Here is a 21,916-nt window from a genome sequence, read left to right on the forward strand (position 1 = left end):
TGGTAGGAAGATGCCTTACAGTACAATATATTTTGTTTGTTTGAAAGAGTTTTCTATTGGCGTCAATTATGCCTGTGTCAGCACGCTGAACTGTAAAAGATATCTTATTCCACTTTATTGTCGCAGACTATTGTAACCAGTTTACCATTTTGCCTGACATGAAATCTGCCCGTGAAGCTGAGTTAATGACCGCTAGCACGTCGTAAGACTGTCGTAGGTTAGCCTTGTGTTGGGAAAAGATGAATTTAATGACATCATTAACCATTTCAGTTTGCCATTGCAGTGCCTTTAAAATGCAAATGAACAGCCACGTGGTTGAACATGACAGGCTGCACATAGCTTGCTTTAGTCCATAGTCTGCTGCACAAGACTGGTGCTCTGGGTGGCATAAAACATGCATCTGTACAGACTTGGCTTCCACCCCGTGCATGCTGCCATTTGTGTGCTTTGGCTCAGACCACTTGCAGCTGACCTGTCGTTTCTTAGGATCCTGTGTATACCGCTTCACAGCGTACCTTTTCTTTTTTAGTCTTACCTTTGCATTCATCTTGGGGGGGTTTCTCTTGAATTGGCGGTTGTCCTTCAGTCTCTCTTGTGGCCTGTAAAGTGTGCACGTGACCCAGGGAAAGATGAGATGTCGACGAGCTTAACCTGTTGTATCATAAGAAAAACTATTTATGAATGATGAGGTAACTCTTTGTAAATGTGTGTACAGAGCTTGCTTGGGCGCTCGTCGTCGCAGGCATCTCAAGGAACCCTTGGTTTTCTGGCCCAGCGTGCCTCTGTTAAGTTGCCAGTTTCAATTTTTTTCTTGTGTGTGTGCTCCTTAACCTTTTTTTAAGTTTCTTTTTATTTCTTTGAAAGCCCTGGGAGCAAACTGTAGATAGATAGGCATTTAAGAACTTGGGTGCGGAGCATTTTTCTGTTAGTGTATATATAAAAGAAAATTCAACCAAGGAAAACGCAGAATTCTTGGGGCAATAAAAGGAAGAAAAGTTAAGCCGCGTCACTGTTTTGTATCGGCTTCTTGATGCAAGCTTGTTAGAAGGCTCCAACAAGAGGTGTATTGCCGACATGTGCAGTTCGTTTTAAATCTGTGATTCCCTTGTAGGGTTGTTCTGAAGGCTGTATGCTCTGCTGTCAAAGATCATTGCAGCCTTAAGGGCTTTAAAAGTTCAAGAAATGGCATTGCTTGGGCAGCAGCATAACAGTACATCTACTGTGGGTCATCTAGCCGGCTTGCATCCTTTTGGTTTAAAATTATAGGTTTACTTGCCCCTGTTTCGTTAGTGTACAGTTTTAATGCATTTTTGTGATGCCTTGGCTGATTTTTTTTCCTTGTAAGGCAGTTTTTTGTAAACATAGAGAAGGAGTAAATTTCAAGTCTGTAAGATAGAATGTCAATGGCAGCGCTGCATGAACTTGCAATTTTGATACATCGTTTCTTCAAATTGGATCCTGGATATATCCATTGTAAATGGTCATTAAATCACCTGTCCATAGGAAACGGTTTACCATTCACAGGCCCAGACGCGTCAATTGTCAGTCTCATACACTAACATTAAGGAAAGTGGTTTTTTAACGACTAATGACATGTTACTTTTCTTTTTGGAGGACACTACTGGGAGCAAACAGAATGCCTACCTCAAATGGGCAACTTGCTGGGTGTGGATTTAACCTGACATTGTGTGACCAAAAATGTGTGCGTGTGTTGTGGAGGCATGGCCATTTTTTTTTTTTTTCACTTGGAAGCTACATTGGTTGAGAACTTATTTCTTTTAGGTGAAAAACGGGTGCACCCACCTTTTGATGATTATTTATTTACATGAATACTAAGCATTCTGAACTTAAACTGATGTTTTGCTACTTCTAAATCTTGGAACAAATATGTGCCCTTGTTGAATGCTCTGCAGTTTTTTCTTCCTCTGTTGACCACCTATTGGTGCATAGCTAGTCCAAGTGGAATGGTGTACATGGATGAGTTCCTTTTGCTTGTTGCCTTTCATCCTGGCAGTGATCCGTTTGTGGATGGCAGACTGTTTGTTTTTCTCACATTTTTTTTATCGCACATGTGGTTTAGCTTATATATTTTTGGGACACCTCTGTTCTTGAACAAAGTGATTTTTTTTTTGCTAACATTTCTGGCCATATTTCCGCCACTTTTTTTTTTTTTCATTGTGTCTTCAGCTCCCAGTGTATCCTGATCACTATTTGGTGCACAATGTCCAGGAGAGAGATAAAGTGGTAGGCCTCCAATTGTTTTGAACAAATCTTTGCGAACCATGTGTGTCTCTAGTGTGGCACCTCCACTCCTGAGCATGCAGCTATGTGCACAACATGATGGTGGCATTTCTGTCATTGAATCTGGGTTAGGTTGTTGAGCTTGTGTTCATCAGGACTTTTTGAGAACACCTTTGGGTTGCCTTTTTGTGTCTGCTTGGTGCCAGCCAATAATGCAGCAATAGGAGAAATGCTACTATGCTTAAAAACATCACTTAGCCTATTTGTTAGCCAATTGTGTTGTAGCCAGATGTGTCAAGATAATGATGGGGTCCTGTCTGAATAATTGGTTGGCAGCTTTAGAGATTGCCACTCCGTATTGGCTTGGCTTAAGAAGGGGACTTGAATTTGATGTGCTCAGGCAAGCTTGTACAGAAATCAAAATTACCTGTCCCTGCCACCTGCCATGGTATTTGCACTCACTTGCTCATAGCAGCTGCTGACTTGCTAAAATCTGTGAAATTTGTAGTGCTTTATCATGCTCATCTAAGACAGGGGAAATGTGGGTTGGTGTGATATGGTGTACGGTTCCCATTTCCTTTTTTCAATTTTGTGCCTTTTGTAGTTGGCTGAAGCAAAGCCATGCCCTTGGCTTGAGCCAGTACAGGGCATGTCACTGCTTCAGCCAGTGACAAAAGGCATATCAGGTGGCATCAGTTTTGGAATCATTGCATTATGCTGGCATTGTTGTATATTAACTGCAGGCAAATTTAGTAGTAGGAAGATTGTGTGCAACATTTACTGCTCAGCAGGTGTGGGCGTGCTGCACTGAGGGAAACACTGTGCCTTGTCATTTTGCTGCTGGGACAGTCACAACAAACCGCGCTGGAACAGCGGTGGCCGTAGTGGTCCGGTGGTTCTTCACATTGCAGTCTTCTTTCTCTCGTCATCTGGGGCTTGTGTTGTATAATCCATTTCGCGTCTGATGTTAGCATATTGTGTAAGTCGTTGTACCATACTGATCTTGTACACGTTTGTGTTTGGATACTGTAGAAAAATAAATGCCTTTGGAGTAAAAGAAAATGATCTCGGTGTTTTCTGTATCCTCCTTCGTTCATTACGAGGAAAACAAACGTTTTTTTCTTTGGTTGAGTTTATGCCAATGAAGGATCAATTAAACATTCTATTGTGACTCACCAAACTGCAGAAATATTCATATGTAGTTAATATTTGTACAGCAAGGGGGGGACAAATCAGGAATGATAGATGAAGAAAAAGGTTATATTCATACGTCATTCATCACAACTTCTTGCAAACTCGCATGTTTTAATCTATGCTATAAGCAGCACAATAGAGAACGCATCATTAGCGGGCAAACTACCACTTCCCCAGCATTCGTAAGGAACAGGCAGGGGTCTGTGAGGAAAACTGATGCAGACGAAATGGCACTGAGAACATACCTAACATTTAGCAGGAAATTGGCGAAGAAAATATCTGATAATTCTAGGGGAAGTTCTTTGTTGTTTGAGGAAAAGATGAGAATATTGGGAACTAAGACTTGCAGAGTTATGTATTACGAATTGCAGTGCAACATGGCAGAAAAATGAGGACAGAGAACTAGACAGCTTGTTTCTGTTCTCTTTTTTTTTTGCGCTGCAGTTCAACATGGAACACCAACTGGCCTGCATCGCCTTATTGAAGTACTAAGAGGTAAACGCGTTCCGCGGCGCATGTGTTGAGATGGAGGAAATGGCTGCATACTTCATTCCTTTCTATAAAGAGCTTCACCACACAGTTAAGAGCAGCGGGACAAATTTATTCAAAGCATTGGGGTTTAAGTACAGTGGTGGAAAAATAAAACGGCCAAGCGAAGGTTATCTGACTGGTGGCTAATCAAAGGAAGAGCGAAATATTGTGATTCATGACTGGGGGGTGCGAACAAAGACCGTGCTCTGACGTAGGTAAAATGCGGTGGCGCTGCTTTCGCCGGCAGGAACTAGTGAAAAACTTCGGTAGGCTTAACCTGGGGGGTGGCCCGTGCACTTTCCTTTTCTTCCTTTGAGCAACAGCAGTAGCAGTAACCCGGGGGTGAAAAGTAGGCTTAGCGTCCATAGGAAAGCAAAAGTTCTCCAACCAGTTTAGATTTATGATTTCGCGGTGCAGCTGTGATATCCTCCCTTCATGTACACCTAGCAGATTCATCCTAGTACAGGTTCTGAAAGGCGTCATTTCGCATGACTGACTGCTCGGGGTGCGGAACGAGCCACGCTGCCGTTCCGTACACATGTAAACAAAACTGAAATATTTTCACAGTACTCGTGGAGGCGGCTGCTCATTAACAGTTGGCAAGTGCTTTGCAGAATAGTGTGACAAAGTGCGCTTCCTCATTTCGAGGCTATCTATGTAAAACGCCACGATAAATATGATTTGCGAAGCCAGGCATACCCTCAAAAGGCGCACTATGCGCTGGGTATTTCCCAGAATCACGCAAGCTTGTTTAATCCGACATGCTGCCGCGTGCGCTGCATTTTCTCGCTAATACAGTCGTTCAAACTACACAGCCTAGGCAGCATTACCTGAAAAAATGAATGTGGGTCAGCTCAGCTAAGCCATATGATATACAGAGCGAAAGCTGTCGGCGTTCATTGGCGTTGACAACGTTCTAAACGGCGATGATTCTGGGGAAAGGAAGGGCGCATAACTGGCTCCCTGGGTCAGTGGACGCCTCAATTGCGCTTTGAGGTACGTGGCGGTGGGGAGAGAGATGTGGGCTGCATGCATTTGCGCTGACAACGTTGTGGCAGACACGCGGCACTGCAGCAATAGTCCGCAGCGTTCATTGAGTGATCAACTTATCGCGATCAACCATTAACTGGCAGGGTGGGTGCGCTGCCTATCCAGTGTGTGGAACGCACTCCACGTTACAGACGCCAAGCCGCGTCTGCTCGGCTAGATCACGTGGTCAGGCAACAGCCGCCCGGCGTATCGACAGCGAAGACGGCGGCGCGGTGAGGTCACGTGTTGCGTTGCTTTGGCAGTGGCGCAGCAAGGACGTTCAAGGCCAAACTGCAGCCCACGGCGAAATCGGCGCCGCTAGGCCAGTAAACCGTTCGCTTTAATATCAGTTCTCAAACGGCATGGAGCGCACGAAAGTACCACGCACTGTAGCAGCCGGCGGAGCAGACAATACCCGCGGCCGCCTCCGCGGCTCCGGAAACTTTCAATAATAATAATAATTGGTTTTGGGGAAAAGGAAATGGCGCAGTATCTCTCTCATATATCGTTGGACACCTGAACCGCGCCGTAAGAGAAGGGATAAAGGAGGGAGTGAAAGAAGAAAGGAAGAAGGAGGTGCCGTAGTGGAGGGCTCCGGAATAATTTCGACCACCTGGGGATCTTTAACGTGCACTGACATCGCACAGCACACGGGCGCCTTAGCGTTTTTCCTCCATAGAAACGCAGCCGCCGCGGTCGGGTTCGAACCCGGGAACTCCGGATCAGTAGTCGAGCGCCCTAACCACTGAGCCACCGCGGCGGGGCGTAAGAAGGCGAAGATAGCAGCGGAGACGCACGAACGGAGAGGAATGGTTGCCAAACGGAGATGCCAGACTGCCGAGCGTAATAGACGGCGCACAGCCCCCGATATGGAGCCCAATGTCTCTCATTGCTAAACATACAGTGATCACAACAAGCTCAGCCAAGGAAACGTACCTCTCGCTACGTATATCCTGGCATAGCCGAGGTAAGTCACTGCCAATTTTTTTCACAGCTGCTTTTTCAGGTAATGCTGAAAAGTAAACAGCCTATGAGACAGAAACGTGGAGGGTAACGAAAAATTTGGAGGACGCTTAAGCTTCGTCTTTAAGGGTGAGACGCGAGAGCGTGTTGCAGCGTTGCCAAGGGGTGCACAGAGCGCCATCGCCCGTTCGGCGCGACGCGTGGCCCGTTGGACAATTTAAGGAAAGGACGCCAGTCTCGCATATCATATGGGCGGAAACCCGATCCGGGCCGTAAGGGAAGCAAAATGAAATGAAAATTGGTTTTAAGGAAAGGAAATGACGCCTGTCTCACAATTCGCGCTGGACACCTGTACCGCGCAGTAAGGGAAGGAAAATGCCTTCCCATACGGTGCGGTTCAGGTGTCCACCGAGATGCGCCATTTTTCGCTCACGGCGAACGCCGCCGCCGACACCGGCTTTTCTGCGACATGAGGTCCTTAACGCTGTGGCGTTAGGGTTCAACAGGACAGTGCAGCGAGCTATGGAAAAGAAAATGGTTTGGTCTCATGTGGTTTACCGTCCCAAAGCGACTCGGGCTATGAGGGACGCTGTCGTGGAGGGCTACGGATAATTTCGGCCTCCTAGCTGGCTTACTTAGCTTGCATTGAGATCGCACGAGCCTCTAGCATTTGGAAAATGAAATACTTATAAAGCGAAGGCTTTACTGGCCGCCAACTTGCGATTTCGCCGTGGCGGTGCTCCGAGGAGGCACATGACGTCACAACGTGCGCCTCGCCGCGGAGCCGAACCGATCTTGCCGGGCCGACGGCGGCTGGCGCACTCGGCGCTAATAGAGGCATGCTCCAAGTCTCTGCCAGTGCGCCGAAGCCGCCGAGCGCGTTGGCGGTCAAGCGCAGTTGGAGTATAGAGGGTCTCGCTTTGGCCGACGTGACGTCGCCGTGCAGCGCGCGCGTGCGCGCGTTACGCTGGTGTATATACGCGCCTTAAGAAAGCCTGCGCTTAAACGCTAAACAACGTATTCGGTGGCGGCTTCTATGGGAGCCACTGAAGCCCACGCACACTCACTGAATAAAAACAAAAACCTGTGCCGATGTTTGGAATCGAACCACAGCCTTTGGCGTTTGAGGCGGAGGCGCTACCACTCCGCCACCACGGCTCAAGCTTCAACCTTGAATAAAGGCGCATCTAGTGAATGTACTCTTCCGATGCAGAAGTCGCCACGCTTTCGCTACATATATCCTGACCTAACAGAGCTATTTGGGGGGGAGGGGGTAGGAAATGGCACAGTATCTGTCTCACATATCGGAGGACACGTGAACCGCGCCGTAAGGGAAGGAATAAAGGAGGGAGTGAAAGAAGAAAGGAAGAAAGAGGTGCCGTAGTGGAAGACTCCGGAATAATTTCGACCACCTGGGGATCTTTAACGTGCACTGACATCGCACAGCACACGGGCGCCTATTCGTTTCGCCTCCATCGAAACGCTAAAGCTTTTCTACTAGCGCACTGCTATACCACTACTAGCGCAAGCCTCGATCGGGGAGCTAACGCTCTTACTCATCAAGTTTCGAGATTTCGTGGGGGCCTCCATCGAAATGCGAACGCCGCGGGCGGGTTCGAACCCGCGTCTTTCGAGTCAGCAGTCGAGCACCATGAACACTGAGCCACCGCGGCGTTCTCAAGCCGAGCGATGTGCGAGCGGCGCAGCCAGGCGCAGCCGATTTGAGAGGCTGCGCTACCTGGTGAACTACGAGGCAACCAATGCCCTTGCTCGGAGCTTGGGTGGGTCTCGCAGTTTCCTGGATGGCGCAGCCTCTCAAATCGCTAGAACCACGGAGGAAAGAAAATTTTGAGTTGCTTGGGGAATTGGAATATCTGTGTGTAGGGTGTCTGATGTGGTGAACAGTGAATAATTGACGTAGACGAAAGAGAAGAGACCCATGGACGGGTGCTCGCCTGGTGTTGTTCCGCTTGCCTCGAATAAAATTTTCCTATAGCTGACTGGATTGTCGACAATCCAGGGAAGTTTCGTTGTTAAATTATTTATCCAAAAACGTAGACCATCAGAAGCTAGTGTGGTTGGTGCTTGAGCCCAAACAGTCGAGTAGTTGGCTGGAAATTTTTGTTCCAACTTGGACTGATAAATACAGAGCGCGCTACAGCTTGTTTCGCTTTCGTTTTTGCTTCAGACATATACACCCTAAGTGATCCTTGAATTAGCGTTTCAGGTCCCGCCACTAACGGCGAAAGAAGAAAGCTTTGTCAGGCAGCGCCACTTCCTCTTTTGTGGACACCGCTGGTAACACCCGTTTCCTCGCGTTTGTGCTGTTCAGCTGGCCGTGACGGGTCTGGGAAGGCGAAGCCGGGGATCGTCGGCTGTTGACGTCATGGTCGTGGTTCGTCGGGCTGTATCTGTTTTGTTTTGTTCGGTCCCGTAGAATGTGATGTGCACACCGGTGCTGTAGCCTGTGTCGGGCTCGTGATCTCAGTGTGGGAACGGGTGTGTGTGCTTGCCTGTGTGCATCGCGTGCTTGTGTGCGCGCGTGTGCCATGCCGGGGTGTGCCGTCTCCTGAGGAGCAATGTTCCGCTGTATTCCACTGTTCCGTGGGTGCAACCGACAAGTTGAATACATCGACAAGAGACACAGCAATTTATTCAGTATACCGGACGATGTGCTGAGGTACGCGAGGACGTTAGAAGAGCTGCTTCTAGATGCCAATCACATTCGCGACCTGCCGAGAGTAAGTATCGCGCATCTTGCCTGCTTGAGGAGTTGTACGACAGCTAACGCTCGCTAGGCCTAACCGGCCGACTAGGCTTACGTCGCTATTTTAAAAGCAAACGCTTGCCTTTGCAGGGTCTTTTTCGACTCACGAAGTTGCGGAGGTTAAGTGTGAACGACAATGAAATCTCCCAGCTCCCTTCGGACATTGCCAACTTGATGAGTCTGGTCGATTTGGATGTGAGCAAGAACGGTAAGCAGACATCATTACTAGAGCGTAGTGTGAATATATGCCATGAAAAAGCGGTGCGTTATTCTGTGCGTAAATAAACTGTGGTGGAGCTTCTCAGGAGAAGTGAGCGGCGCTGATCGGCTGGGAATTTTCGATGTGCCGCATCTCTGCAGCGCTGCCAAGAGCAGACGGAGGAAAGCCGAAAACGTAGTCACGTGGTGTCAGCCGAGCTGCTTGTAAGGCTGCGCCGTGACAGACGGAATCGCAGGAATTCCATGCTCGCTGCTTTGAGAGGTTTCCGACGGAAGTGCGGCCAAACACGTACGCTACCGAGTTGTGGACCTGGCAGGGCTGTGAACGCCGTTGTTTTGCAGCAGAAGGTTGGCACAAGCCGCTGTTCGCTTCGAAACCAAGTCAAAGCAGCCCCGCTTTCGGCCCCGCCCTGGGAAAGTGGCATTTGCCTTGTAGTGTCGTATGGTATTGCTTCGCTGTTCCAACAAGGTTTATTCCATGTTGGACGCTTTTTCCATTCGACGCCAGTGTGATCGTTTGCTCAGAGGCAGTGGTCACGGGGCGGTGGGGCGAGGCTGCGTACTCCTATACGCGCAACTTGTGCGTGGTGTAGTACGTACTACTTTCATATCTCGCGGTTACGCAAGGACTCGGTCATGCCTCCTGGATTTCTGGATTCTGTTTGGGTCGTTGCGCTGATGCCGGGATTTGTCCGCGCAGAGTATTGCTTTCATAGGGAGCGTTTCTTAGAGTTTTGTCGGGCTTGTTAACGTGAAGGTTATTTCCTCGTCCAGTTTAGATTCTCAGAGGGGTTGCTGAGCCCGTAGAGGGGTTGCTGAGCCCGTAAAGTTCTAAGGGATTCACAGTTCCGCACCTTACGTGTGGTTTCTGGGAACGATAACCTGTACTGAGAGTAAGGTTGGTGATCGCTGAGCTTTTTTTTAATGGAGAGGGCTTTGTAAAGTCGAGTTTTTGGCTTTGAGTTTTGGAGGCGACTGGTGACATGAAAAAAGTAGTTAAACTCCGCTAGACTGGCAAAGCATAAGTGTGTAGTATTTTCAAATAATGTTGTGATCATCCTGTACAGGCAGCTGCTTTCTTGCTGAATTATGGCTCACCCAGAAAAAAAATTTCCTTTCAGGATAGCCTAACCTTTTTGTTAAAGGATATTGCAACTCTCCAAGCGCAAGAAATGCATTATTACCTCAGTAGTTCACTGTTTCCATTTGACAGATAATACACTTGCTTTCCAAGCTCTGCTTTTTATCACAAAAAAATTGGAGCTTCACAGTGGGCCTATGGAGAAGTGCCTACTTAGCTGAAGAGTCTCATAAAACACCATTTAATTTTCATATCTTGTGCGGATATTTTGTTTAGCTGAGCCATTTCGCATCAGTTGCCTTTTTTTCCCCCGGCATTTATAAAGCTATGGTGCATTAGGCTAACACATTTTCTTCGCGTGATTGCTGCTGCATCTTAGCTTGATTTAAAGGACCGTTGACACCTAATTTTAGTTGCTTGCTTTCTTCTCTGCAATGATGCATAAAGCATTAGAATACATAGATCACCACAGGTCTAGACAGAAAGTCCTCAATTGAGCATCTGGGAGGATGGGAATTTTTGGTGTGCAACCGTGGCATGGGAAAATCTGAAGCTTTTAATATATTGTGCTCTCTGGATAATAATTTGTGCCTGAACTGGATGTGGCGCGATTTCCTGTCTGGCTCCTAATGTTAAGAATTAGCATTTAGGCTTCTTCACCAAGTCGGAATGAAAAATGATAGGTGTAACGTTAAGGGACCGGAAGCAGGCAGAGTGGGTGGATGACATCCTAGTCGAAATCAAGAGAAAGAAATGGGCAGGGCACGTAATGTGAAGGCAAGATAACCGCTGGTCCTTAAGGGTAAATGGAGTGGATTCCAAGAGAAGGCAAGGGTAGCAGGGGGCAGCAGAAAGTTAGGTGTGCGGATAAGCGTAAGAAGTTTGTGGAGATAGGGTGGCTGCAGCTGGCAAAGGATGGGGTTATTTGGAGAGACATGGGAGAGGCTTTTGCCCTGCAGTGGGCATAGTTAGGCTGATGATGATGAGCAAGTCTGTAACTCATAAAACCTTTGAATGCAATGCTAAAATGGTTTCATGGTGTAGCTGCCAGGCGATCCATTAAAAAGCATTGCATGTTGCTTGCACATATTGTGCACTCCCACTCCGGTCAGCTGAGTGGCTTGGGTAGAAGCACTAATTCCAAGGTTATCTTTGGAACATTCGTTGCACCATGAAGTCTCTAGCAGACCAATGCTGCACAGTATAGTGCAGAAGAATTTATAACACACACAAGAATATTGGTCCCTGCTCAATGACATGTTCAAACACCTCACTCAGAGCTGTTAATTACAGTGCTTAAAGACATCAGGCAGAATGCCGTGGACAGCTGTGGAACTTGCTTTGAAGAGAACTGGACAATTGTTTGTATATGTTCTGTCCAACTGCTTTGATCTTGTCGTAAAATTGCAGCAGTAAGTGCCAATAGTTGTGAGATGTGTAAAGGTGCAAATGAGAACGGAAGCCTTTTTCGCTGTAGTTGCAAGGCAATGTGTAGTAAGCTTGCTCTGGGAACTCGTGACGAGAGCTAATGGAGGCTTGAACATTGCTTGCATTTATGGCAAAATTTGCCTAATTTATTAGTTGTATGAACAAGGAAGATGTGTAGGCTAAGTATAGGGAGCAATTTCTATGCAGCATCGGCAGAGTGGCCTACAGCACGTCCCTTTAGTGACACTATGCGCATGATTTATTCCCTCTGGGACTGTAGTTATGAAATGAGGATACGTTAGGTTGCCAGCCCTGACCAGGCTGCTCTGAACAACCCTGCCTTTAATCAGCTGTCCTTAGTGTCATGTGTGGTGAGCTATGAATGTCACTGAATGATAACAGTTGCAATGAGACAGCACGTTAGTGTTAGTTTTTCATTGTTTGTATTCTCAATTCTTTTTATGTCTCCCATCAGGTGCCAAATATCATAGGCCTCTTACAACTTCAGATATTGAGCCTATTCGCTCTCATGAGTTGGAAAGCTTTATGAATATTGGAAATGGTCCTCATCAGTAACCTTGCAGAAGCTAGTTCTTTTCCATTTGATAAGCTGGTGAGAAAGACACTAGTTTGATCTTGGCAGTCTCATTTCGATGAAGGCGAAATTCTAGAGGCCCGTGTACAATGGCAATGCACATTAAAGAGCCACAGGTGGTCGAAATTATCTGAAGTACTCTACTACGGTGTCCCTTACAGCCCGAGTCGCTTTAGGACGTTAAACACCATAAACCAAACTGTGAGCTCACCCTGACGGCGAAGTGATTGGTAGTGAAGACAGGAGAGCTGTGAGCACAGTGCCGCTTGATAAATATGCTTGAAGGTAGATGGAGTGGGGGGGCTAAAGAACTTTACAGAGTGTGCAGAAAGAATTCATAATGGCATCAAATAAGCACAAATGTTTTCTAATCATAATATGAAAACTGTATCTTTGTCTTGGGCTGAATTGTCAAGACTACTTTTTCCTTCTTGTATGTATTAGCAGCAGCTTCTGCGAGCACTTGATCAGTAGTAGGTAGTGGTTGCAACTTTTGTGCCACTATCAAAATCTTGGTGTAGGCTAGTCGGTGGTTCATCTTAAGTGTAGTGCAGCGCAAAAAACAGGGGCAGAAGGAGCGCCAGTCATGTTGTTTGTGCCTTCTCTTTCTGTCCCTCTTTTTTGCACTGCACTACTCTTACTTTTGTGCCACTGTATGGATGGCATGTGGACGAGCAATGGTGCAGGGCTTGCCTCAGTGTCTGGGTGCACCCGGTTGGTCTGCATGCTCACGTGCCATGCATGCGCTCGCTGCTTAAAAACTATTGTGCAGACTAGCTCAGGGCTGGCCTTTCAGAGTAAGCGTTCTGTTTTCTAGTTTTATTTCTTTTGATTCATATTTGAACAGCGCAATAAAACGACGGGACACAACGAAGAAAGGACACCACAAGCACTGACTCGCAACTAGATTTTTAATTCACGTTAAAGCATTTAAATACTAAGTATGTCAAACACAAACAAGAGGGAAAAAAACCAAAAGAAAACAACACAGAAGCTACTAATCATGCCCACAACGGTGACAATCGGCACGAGCGCGAGACTACACATCTTGGCCGGATAAGAACATCATCTCTTTATCAGTTAGTGTGACAGAAGGATCACTAATGCGGCTATCTGATTCCAAGCGGATGTGAAAAGCCTCCAAAAATTTCCCGCGTTAGGCTGTCATTATGTTTTCCTTGGATGACGGTGTTAGACAACAGAGACAGTCAGTACCAACTCGCCCAGTTCACAGCTTTAATGAATGTTATTTCTTTTGTTTTCCCGAGAGGGTGGCAAGTCTATTTGAACTCCCCGCAGGCTTGAGGGGAGCTTCTTTTTAGCTGCCGTGTGTTTGGTCTGGTTGAGTGTGGGGCTTTGCTGAGGGCTAGCGCAAAATGCACCAGGCTCCATGGTTGGGACATGGTGTCCCTGGTTTCAAATTGAGGTGGTTGGCTAGGCTGGCTGTGTATAATTTCTCCTGACGATACCTGTACATACTTCCTGTAAATAATTTGCATAAAGCTTTGAGTCTCTCATCATGAAGGATCTCCAGCATGCTCTTTTTCCAAGCCTGCTCACCAAGGTTCCAATGGCGGCCACTGGGCTGACTATACTGCTGCAGTGTGTTATATTAGGGTCCAGAAATATAAGCACTAAAGAACTTTAAAATAGTCAGGCATTTCGGCCTTAAGAAGTATGGTAATGTGGGCATTTATAAACCAGAAAATAGGCATCTTCAGTAATACTCTTTTATTAACAGCAAACCAACCAAAACTACACATCTTGAATAGTACATACTTACTGCCAATAAACTAAAACGGCATTGTTAAAAAAATTACTTAGGTCGACTTTTTGAAGCTGTTAGTACAAAAGAACAGAACACAATAAGTTAGTCGAGCAGTGCAGTGTTTGCAGTCCTTGAAGCGCACCATAATAAATTAAATTATAAAGTTATAATGAAGCTCGTTCTGTTTTTCAGTAAGCATAGCTTTGTACTTTGAAAAGTTTCGTTATATATCACGTGAGGTTGTATATCGTACATCGAGTAAGACGGCAAGCTAGTGTCTCTTGGCAACTGGAGCAGGCGGTTCCGTGGTTCCCTTTGTTAGTTTTCCCATCATCTGACTGAAATATGTGCCGCCACTGTCACTGCCAATAAATTTCAGAGGCGTGCTAGCTGTCAGCCAACATGTTCAACCTGAAAAGGTTAAAAACCAAACTTTTATTCCTTACAGAAATAGTAATCGTTCTTGAAATGAACTTTGTTGACATGGACAAGCTGTAGTAGCATTCATGCACTTTTGAAGAAGCTGGTGTTGGTTGTTTTTGTATCGCTGGCAACAACGGTACTGTGCATGCTACAGCATTTTGTCACCCGGCCTGTCTTTTTTCTGCAAAATAAGTTTTATATTTTGAAGTTCCATATTTTTCCGATATAGTACTGCTCCGATTTTATTCCCCAGCGCATCACTGTGAGCGCTTCAGTTCGGAGAGTGCATGCAGCCGCCGTTCGAAGGCCCTCGTAATCTTGATATAGTTCTGCCCTACTCCGTTGACTAGATAGATTATTGACTGGGTGGTATTGGATCCGCCATGTAGCAACACTCAATTGACCATTGAGTCAATCGAGTATCAGTTGGAGGGCCTTCGAAATGCCCATGTGACAGAGGTATAATTGTTTCGTCGGTAACTAAGTAATCGCCAGCCCCAGCTCGCAGTTCATTTTACCTATTTCCTGTTTGCAGTGCAGCATACTTCACCAGTTTGCGCCCAAAGCTCATTGATCATGCCAGTTTCAAAACTTGCCATTGGGCGCATGTACCAGAATTAGACGATCCGATTGGGTCAAAACTTGGAGTTTTAGAGGTTAGCAGATTGCCGCACCAATTGGCTGCAGTCAGTTGAGCTAACTATCTAAAGTCTGTGGGTCGAGGACTTTGCTACGCTGAAGGAAAAAAAATGCTAGGGAAAACGAAAATCTGAAAAAAAAAATTCTTATGTTTGATTGTAAGAAATGCTCCTGTTATCCTGATTTTGTAAGCACCGTATCCTGCGAGAGATTTGGGAAGCATATCTGACACAGTCGTCTTGCAAATGCGTCTCATTAACCCTGACGGAAAAGGAAATCGAATTTGCCAATGTCATGCAAATAAATGGGCACCACATAGCATGTCCTGAATGACAAAAAAAGAACTGTGTTAGATATACATATGTTCCTTCTAGAATAAAAAAAAAAATACTATAGATGTACATGTGTTCCTGCTAGAATGCAGATGATAGTCTGCGCTTTGTCCTTTTCAGCTCTTGTTTCTGAACACAGCGAAAATAAGCAGAAATCAGCCAGCCTGATTTTTGGAAGGGAAAAGTTGCAGGGTGACACCACTATCTGCCGATCTTTAGGACCTGGTGGGATGTTCGTAGTGGTGGGATTTTGGTTCCAAAAATTTGTTAAATGGTGCCAGCAGAGAGCTTTGCGTGGCGCCTGGTCCCCGTTCTGCAGCTGCGATGTTGTCTTGTTCTTGTGGTGCTTCTTTGAGTGTTGCGTGTGTTCTGCACATAATTAAGGAGGCACATGGTTACCATTTTTTTGTGGTTGTCAAAATTATATCTACCTGAGCCGCCGGTGTTTGCCGTAGACATTACTCATGGGCTCTGGGTGGAGGAGGACATTTTTCTGCATTACGACTAATTCATGGACTCGCATTAGACGAGTGCCTGAGCTTGTCGCCGAATTTTTTCTTTTGTCTGACCGGCATGCACAGACGGGCAACGTCGTCAGTCTTTCTGTGTGCATCTCTTGTTTCTGTGTTTGTTTGCCATTACAGGCCAAGTGTGTTGAAAACAGTGTTTAGCGAAGGCTTTTGCCAGGTTTTTATTCTTTCTTCTGCTCATTTTGTGTTTCTCTATTCCCCATCGTCATTCTGCGATTAACAGCTTTCGGTGCGCACTGGGTTGTTGGCCTGATGGGGATTATTATAACACCGCCTTGTTTGAGAAAGTATTAGCTAATATCTGACCGAAGTTGCGCGCGCTTCGAGTAGGTTGTGAAACGACGGCGCTGGGATGGAGGCGGTGTTGCAAACGGTGTTCCTGTGTAATCCTACCCACTCCGTTAGCTGTTGACAGGACGTTTAACTTATTTTGAGGAAAATATATTTCGATCAAGAAACTCTTCGGAGATGAAAGAAAAAAAGTGCGGAACCATGATTAGCGCTCGTCCAGCGCCACGTTCATTGGTTGTTCTGCCTGTTCTTATTTTAAGTTTTGGTCGAGGGGCAGAGCAGCTTTCACTGCAAAATGCGTTTTCGCCCTCTGTGTGATGGCCGCACGCTGGCGGCGCTCGTCCTCCGTTGTGCTTCTGTGGTTGCATTGGTTGACGGCTACGCTTCTGTAACCGCTGCCGTTATCTCACTCTACGTTGATATTACGTAGTTGTGAAACTGTGCGCGTCAACCTTATAAGGCCGCACATTGTGGACGGGTTTTGCAAGAAGTTGGACTTTTATAATATTAACTGTGTTGCGAAGAGCGCTAGGTTCCTAAAAAATTCACTCTGATTTTTTCCTGTTATCACCGTGTGTATGCGTTACGTTTGTGCGTTTTGTTCTTACCGCTGCGCGGCGGTTTGCCGTCGCCACGGGCACTTGTGGCTCGCATCGTGTACTGTTGTGTATGTAGACGTAAAAAAGCGCGAAGAAAGATATACCGGACGGGCCGCCCGTAATTTCTGCGCCTTCGTTCTTACTCCGATGGCGGTCCATGAATCAATCGTTGTTTGGAACTATTTCCTTCGTGCTATACCGCCGAAAAAAAATTGGAGTTTGAAAGTGGCTTGGCTGCGGGACTCGGTATGGTAGAAATTGCGCATTTCCTTTTCTTTTCATGTATTTTTTCTTCCTGCCACGTTCATCTCACCGCTTGGCATCGCGAGTTCTGCGCTCTGCTTGTTGTTCGACGGTCTATTTTTGCGAACGCAGAGCGCCCGCTGCCCGGATCCCCTTTCTTTCGTTCCCCCGCTTTTTTTCTTGCGTTTTGCGGCCGGTAGTTGTGCGTGCGACACGCCTGGAGAAAGCCGTCCGTTCGTGCGTAACCGAGTACGTCACGTGACCCGAGGTCGGGAGGAGCGCGGTTTTTAAAAAGACGCTTCTGAGCAGCGGCAGTGAATGCGTGTGGATGCTTTTGCATGAGCGCAACAGTAAAAAGAGCGCGTGTGCGTGTTAGCGTGGATGTAATGCAGCAGTCTTAAAGGCGTGTGCGGAGACTTTCGTGCGGCTGGCGCCACGTGTGTCTCCGGTTTCTCAAGGCTCACACAAGGCGTCCGCTTGTCACTGTTTCCAACATCGGGGGCTCTCCGTGGCGTAAGAGAATTTTCTGCCATTGAAAATCAGTTGTGGGCTTAGTGCGAGGCATCCAAACTGGGCATTAGACCGTCGTGCACGTATGGCATGGCTATGATAGCCGAACCTTTGTTGCTATCGTTGGGCGAATTTCCGTGGAGGAGTTGTGCGAACGGAAAGTGTGAACCAGCCTTCCCGCCCCCTCCGTTTGTTTTCTCGTGGGAGTTAATTGTGCGACGTAACTAAGTTGGGCGTCGTCGAACCTTCCACGGCTTGACCCCTGCTTTCTTTGTAGCTTGTGTTCCCCCTTCCCGGACTGGGATGCAGCCCTGAAAATGAAAATTGGTGTTTGGGGAAAGGAAATAGAGCCGTATCTGCCTCGCATATCGGCTGACACCTGAACCGCGCCGTAAGGGAAGGAGGTGCCGTAGTGCTCTCGCTTTGGGGCATAGGAGAATAGGGGGACGCTAACGGCCCTTGGGCGTTTGGGTGATCTGGCGACGCTAACGCTAAATCGGCGAAATAGCCTGGCCCCCTAAAGCAGGATAGCGTAGGAAACATGGCGTAGGTGCGGGGCCTCTCGCTTCATTCGTCGTTGCCGCTACGCTGTGTCTCACGTTCACATAAAGGCGCACGAAGCTTTCGCTTTGTCTGAACTTGCCTGAACCACAAAATTTTAGCGATAAAACACGCCAAATTTTCAGATTGCTTCCGTGTTTACAGAGCTGCTAGGCTTAGCGAGTACGCGTCGAGAAAGCGCGGGAGTTTCAAACAGGCGTGCGCCCCAACGCGGCTCTACGTTCAGGCAACATGGCGGCGCCCGTCAAATCCAGCAAGTCTTCCAAGAAGAGAACGATCTCTTCTACTCCGTATGAGAATCGGCCGCACCTGGACCAGGTCCCGCAAGTTCAGCCACAGTTTAGCCCCAGACCCGAGCTGCCCTCAGTGCGGTGATACTGAGACCATTGGTCATCTTCTTCTCGTCTGCCCGGCATATGACGCGCAGAGAAACACATTATTTCACAATTACAGACAGCTCTGATTGCCTGCAGAAACTGAACACCACCTCCTTTTCTCCAATCGGCATATACGTCGAGCCTGTCAACATCTCCTCAGTTTCCTTGACAACACAACCCTTTCCGCAGCCCTATGACCTTAACACTGCGTCTCGCCATATACCCTTGTACCCATGTACAATTTCACTCCACATGTACCTCCCTTACCTCGCATTTTACACTCCCCCCCCCCCTTTTTCCTCTCTTCAGTTCTACAACTATCTATACCACTTCTACACCTCACACATATTTCTGTGTTGCCTTCAAATGCAAATAGACTTCGTCTCAAGACAGTACACGATCCATCTTTCTGTGTTACCTTGCAGTGCAAATGGACTTCCTCCCAAACCATGCACATTACATTCTTCTGTGTTATCATACTGTGCGAATAGAAGACTTCCTCCCAAGCCAGTGCACATCCCATTTTTCTATTTTACCACCTTAAGTTGCAAATTGTTCTCAACATCAATGCCCATTATCCTTATTTTTGGGGGTGCCACTCCTTGTCAATCCACACTGACTTTATCTTCAGTCAGACCACACCACACTTTACTATTGGTCTGTTACCTACTCTCACTTCCCACAGTGCTGTGTTATTCTCCCAAGTGTAACTTCTCAGTGCTCGTAAGGCAGTCAAAGGACCACTCCCATTCCATAACCGGAGTTTCCAGTGCTGTGTCTTCCTAACCATAACAGGACAGTCGCTGTGTGGGCAGACCTACCATCTGTCCCTCCTTCGCAGTGCAGTGTTACTGGGTGCGGTGTGGTGATAAACTCCTTTGGACATCAGCACCTGCAGTCCACATGAGACAAGTCTAATCCACCTCGTGCCTGGCTCTGAGCAGTGACCTCCGCAGAGCCACTCCCCACCTACAATGAAGAGAGAAAGAACCGGGCTTCATCACCGATTCGTTGTCTCCGCGCATGAAGAAGCTTTCGCTTTGTTTGAAGACCTTTGCACTACAAAATTTTAGCGATGAAATGCGCCATATTTTCAGATTGCTTCTGTGTTCACAGAGCTGTTGGGCTTGGCCACTACGCGTCGTTTGGTCGCCATGGAGATGATTTGGCTGGCCGATTTCGCATCCACTTCAAAACACGAAAAGTCAGTCTAAAAACACTTTATTATTATAATTTTCACAGTTTTGTAAAGAAAAACCTTTTGCACGAAATATATTCTTCTGCCTTTTCTTTTTTGCCGTTATGGCGCTGCGTGCAAACGACGCTAAGCGACCCTATTCTACTATAAGCCGTGAATGTGTACTCGTTCCGCTAACGCTATATGTGTGCAGATAGGGTCGCCCTATGCTCAGTGGCCCAATACTAAAGCTCTCTAATTTCGACCACCTGGGGACCTTTAACGTGCACTGACATGGCACAGCGCACTGGCGCCTTTTGCGTTTTTCCTCCATAAAAACGCAGCCGCCGCGGTCGGGTTCGAACCCGGGAACTCCGGATCAGCAGCCGGGTTTTTGCGCCGCTTTCTGCATTCCGTGCTCTTCCTCTACTTCGTCTTGTCGCAGCTTGAAACTGTGCGCAGTGTTCGGTGACGAGCGACGGGAGTTCGGTCTCGCCACCCGTGACGCTTTTCTCCTCGTTTTCAGCTGATCTGTAGAAAAGAAAAAGGAACTTCCCAAGTGCACTTTTTTCTAAGTTCTTCGACCCTCTGTTGCTTTTCATGGGGCTACTTACGTATACAAGGGCGTGATGCTGGCTGAAGTCAGCATTGGTCCGTACCTTGTTCAGGCGTAAGTTTGCCAGCTGTGAAAAGAAGTGGAACGGCTGAAGGATTTCGAAGCAGCCTCTTTTCAAAAAGTACGTCTCCTCTGCAGGCTTGACTGAAACTCCATTGCTACGTTCGGTCGCGTGAGCACAGACCGCGGGCTTTAACCCAGCGACCATTGGCGGGGCTGCAGGTTCCTTCCGGAAATGGAAATGTTTGCCTGCAAATGAAAGGGCTTGTGTGGCACTCTTTCTGCCACACGTGTAACGTGGCCGGTTACCGGAATGGACGGCGGCCCCAGCTCTACAGAGCTGAGCGTGTTCACTCTCTAAAGAGGTGGTCTGCAGCGTCGGCAGGCCTCGTAAGGGCTTGGAAACAGTGGTTATGCCATTATTGTTGCTGATAGTGTACACCAGTTACTTTTTATCTTGGCTGCCTTGCGGTGAGCGTCAAACGTTTTGCGGTATTCGCGTAATTGTGCAGCCGCATGCGCACTTTGGTATCGTCTCCCGGAACAGGTTGCTTACGCGTGCTATTCAGTTTAAAATGCAGACTCCGATCAAGAAATAATAAAAAAACTGCACGTGTGGGCTGACTGGCGTTTAAATACGTTTGAACAGATGACCCGAGGCACGTACTGGCGGATGCCTGTAACGATAGTTTGGCCAAACGCCCGGCTTACCAGAGTGGAACCGTACTTTGTCGAACCGCTTTGTCGAACGAAACGGAAAGGTGCATTTTTTCCCCGCACAGTTTTCGCACCACCTTCAGCCGTGGCTGTTCTGCCACCTTGAGGTCGCGGGTTCGTAACCGGCCGCATTTCGATGGAGGCGAAAACGGTCCGCCGTGTGCTTAAGATTTCGGTGTGCGCTTCTAAAGAAAATAGTCCGGGGTCCCCCCCCTCCCCTTTTCTTGCCCATTCTAACGTATCTCCCCCTCTCATCCGATGAAATCATTTGCATGCTTGGTTAAACTCTGTGCACATTCTGTTTCGTTTCTATGCTTGCCGCCGCCTTCATTAATTTCTCGCGTTCAGTTCAGTTACACCGCCGTAGTGAACGCGCGTTAAACCATTAAAGATGAAATGCTGTCGAGAGGAGGTCGCGCTCCCTGTTTGCTCTCCGAAGCGGTTGATCGCTCCCCCTTTCCTCTGCCGGCCCCGACACGGCGGGCCTGGGTTGAAAGTTTAATGGTTTTCGACATCGTTCGCGTCGCCTGCGCCCGCTCATTAGCGAAGCCTTATTGGCTACGACATCAGGTATAGTAGCAGTGCGAGTGGCACGTCGCCTAACCGAGGCTGTAACGTCGGCCGCGCTGTCACCGATATTATTACCGCAGCGGCGATGACTCGTGGAGCATTTCCGCTGCTGGCGGCTGTGTGGAAATTTTGCCACTGAAATCGCCGGTGTCACGTACGGACGCCTTTCGTGCGCGGAGTCGTCGCGCTCGGGTTTTAAAGGAGGCTGGCAGTGCATGTCGCTCTGGGAAGCTGCTCTCGGCATTTAGCGGGCTCGTGACCCCTCGAGCCGAACGCGCATTCTTAGGTCTGCGTGCTGTTGGTGCAGCCGTTCGAAGGCTTATTAGCGGTGTTGACTTGCATGCACCTGTTTTAGGCGCCGTCGTGCGGTAAACACGCGAACTGCGGCAAATGCGGCTAGGCAGAGCACGACGACGATAGCAGCGGCAGTGGCAAAAGTATAGACGCCTCGAGAAATCCATGGTCCTGCAAGCTTTCGTCATCCCCAGGCCAAGGTCACCTTTCCTTTCGTTAAA

The 21,916-nt window shown here is 47.7% G+C and overlaps 1 protein-coding gene across 18 annotated transcripts in view; it reads left to right on the forward strand.

Moving 5' to 3' along the window:
- The first annotated feature begins 8,261 nt into the window (after window positions 1-8,261).
- The window catches only part of LOC144129383 (protein lap4-like), a 166,815-nt gene continuing 153,160 nt past the window's right edge, over window positions 8,262-21,916 (forward strand). For 13 of the 18 annotated variants that reach the window (XM_077663466.1, XM_077663463.1, XM_077663479.1 and 10 more), the window contains exons 1-2: window positions 8,262-8,699; window positions 8,816-8,933. In XM_077663466.1, the coding sequence (XP_077519592.1) occupies window positions 8,538-8,699; window positions 8,816-8,933 (280 nt within the window). In that variant the 5' untranslated portion in view covers window positions 8,262-8,537. The remainder of the gene's footprint in view (window positions 8,700-8,815; window positions 8,934-21,916) is intronic. The other 5 variants (XM_077663460.1, XM_077663494.1, XM_077663498.1 and 2 more) reach the window with 1 other exon arrangement.

The sequence above is a fragment of the Amblyomma americanum genome, chromosome 4, assembly GCF_052857255.1.
Source record: "Amblyomma americanum isolate KBUSLIRL-KWMA chromosome 4, ASM5285725v1, whole genome shotgun sequence".
Lineage (NCBI taxonomy): Eukaryota > Metazoa > Arthropoda > Arachnida > Ixodida > Ixodidae > Amblyomma > Amblyomma americanum.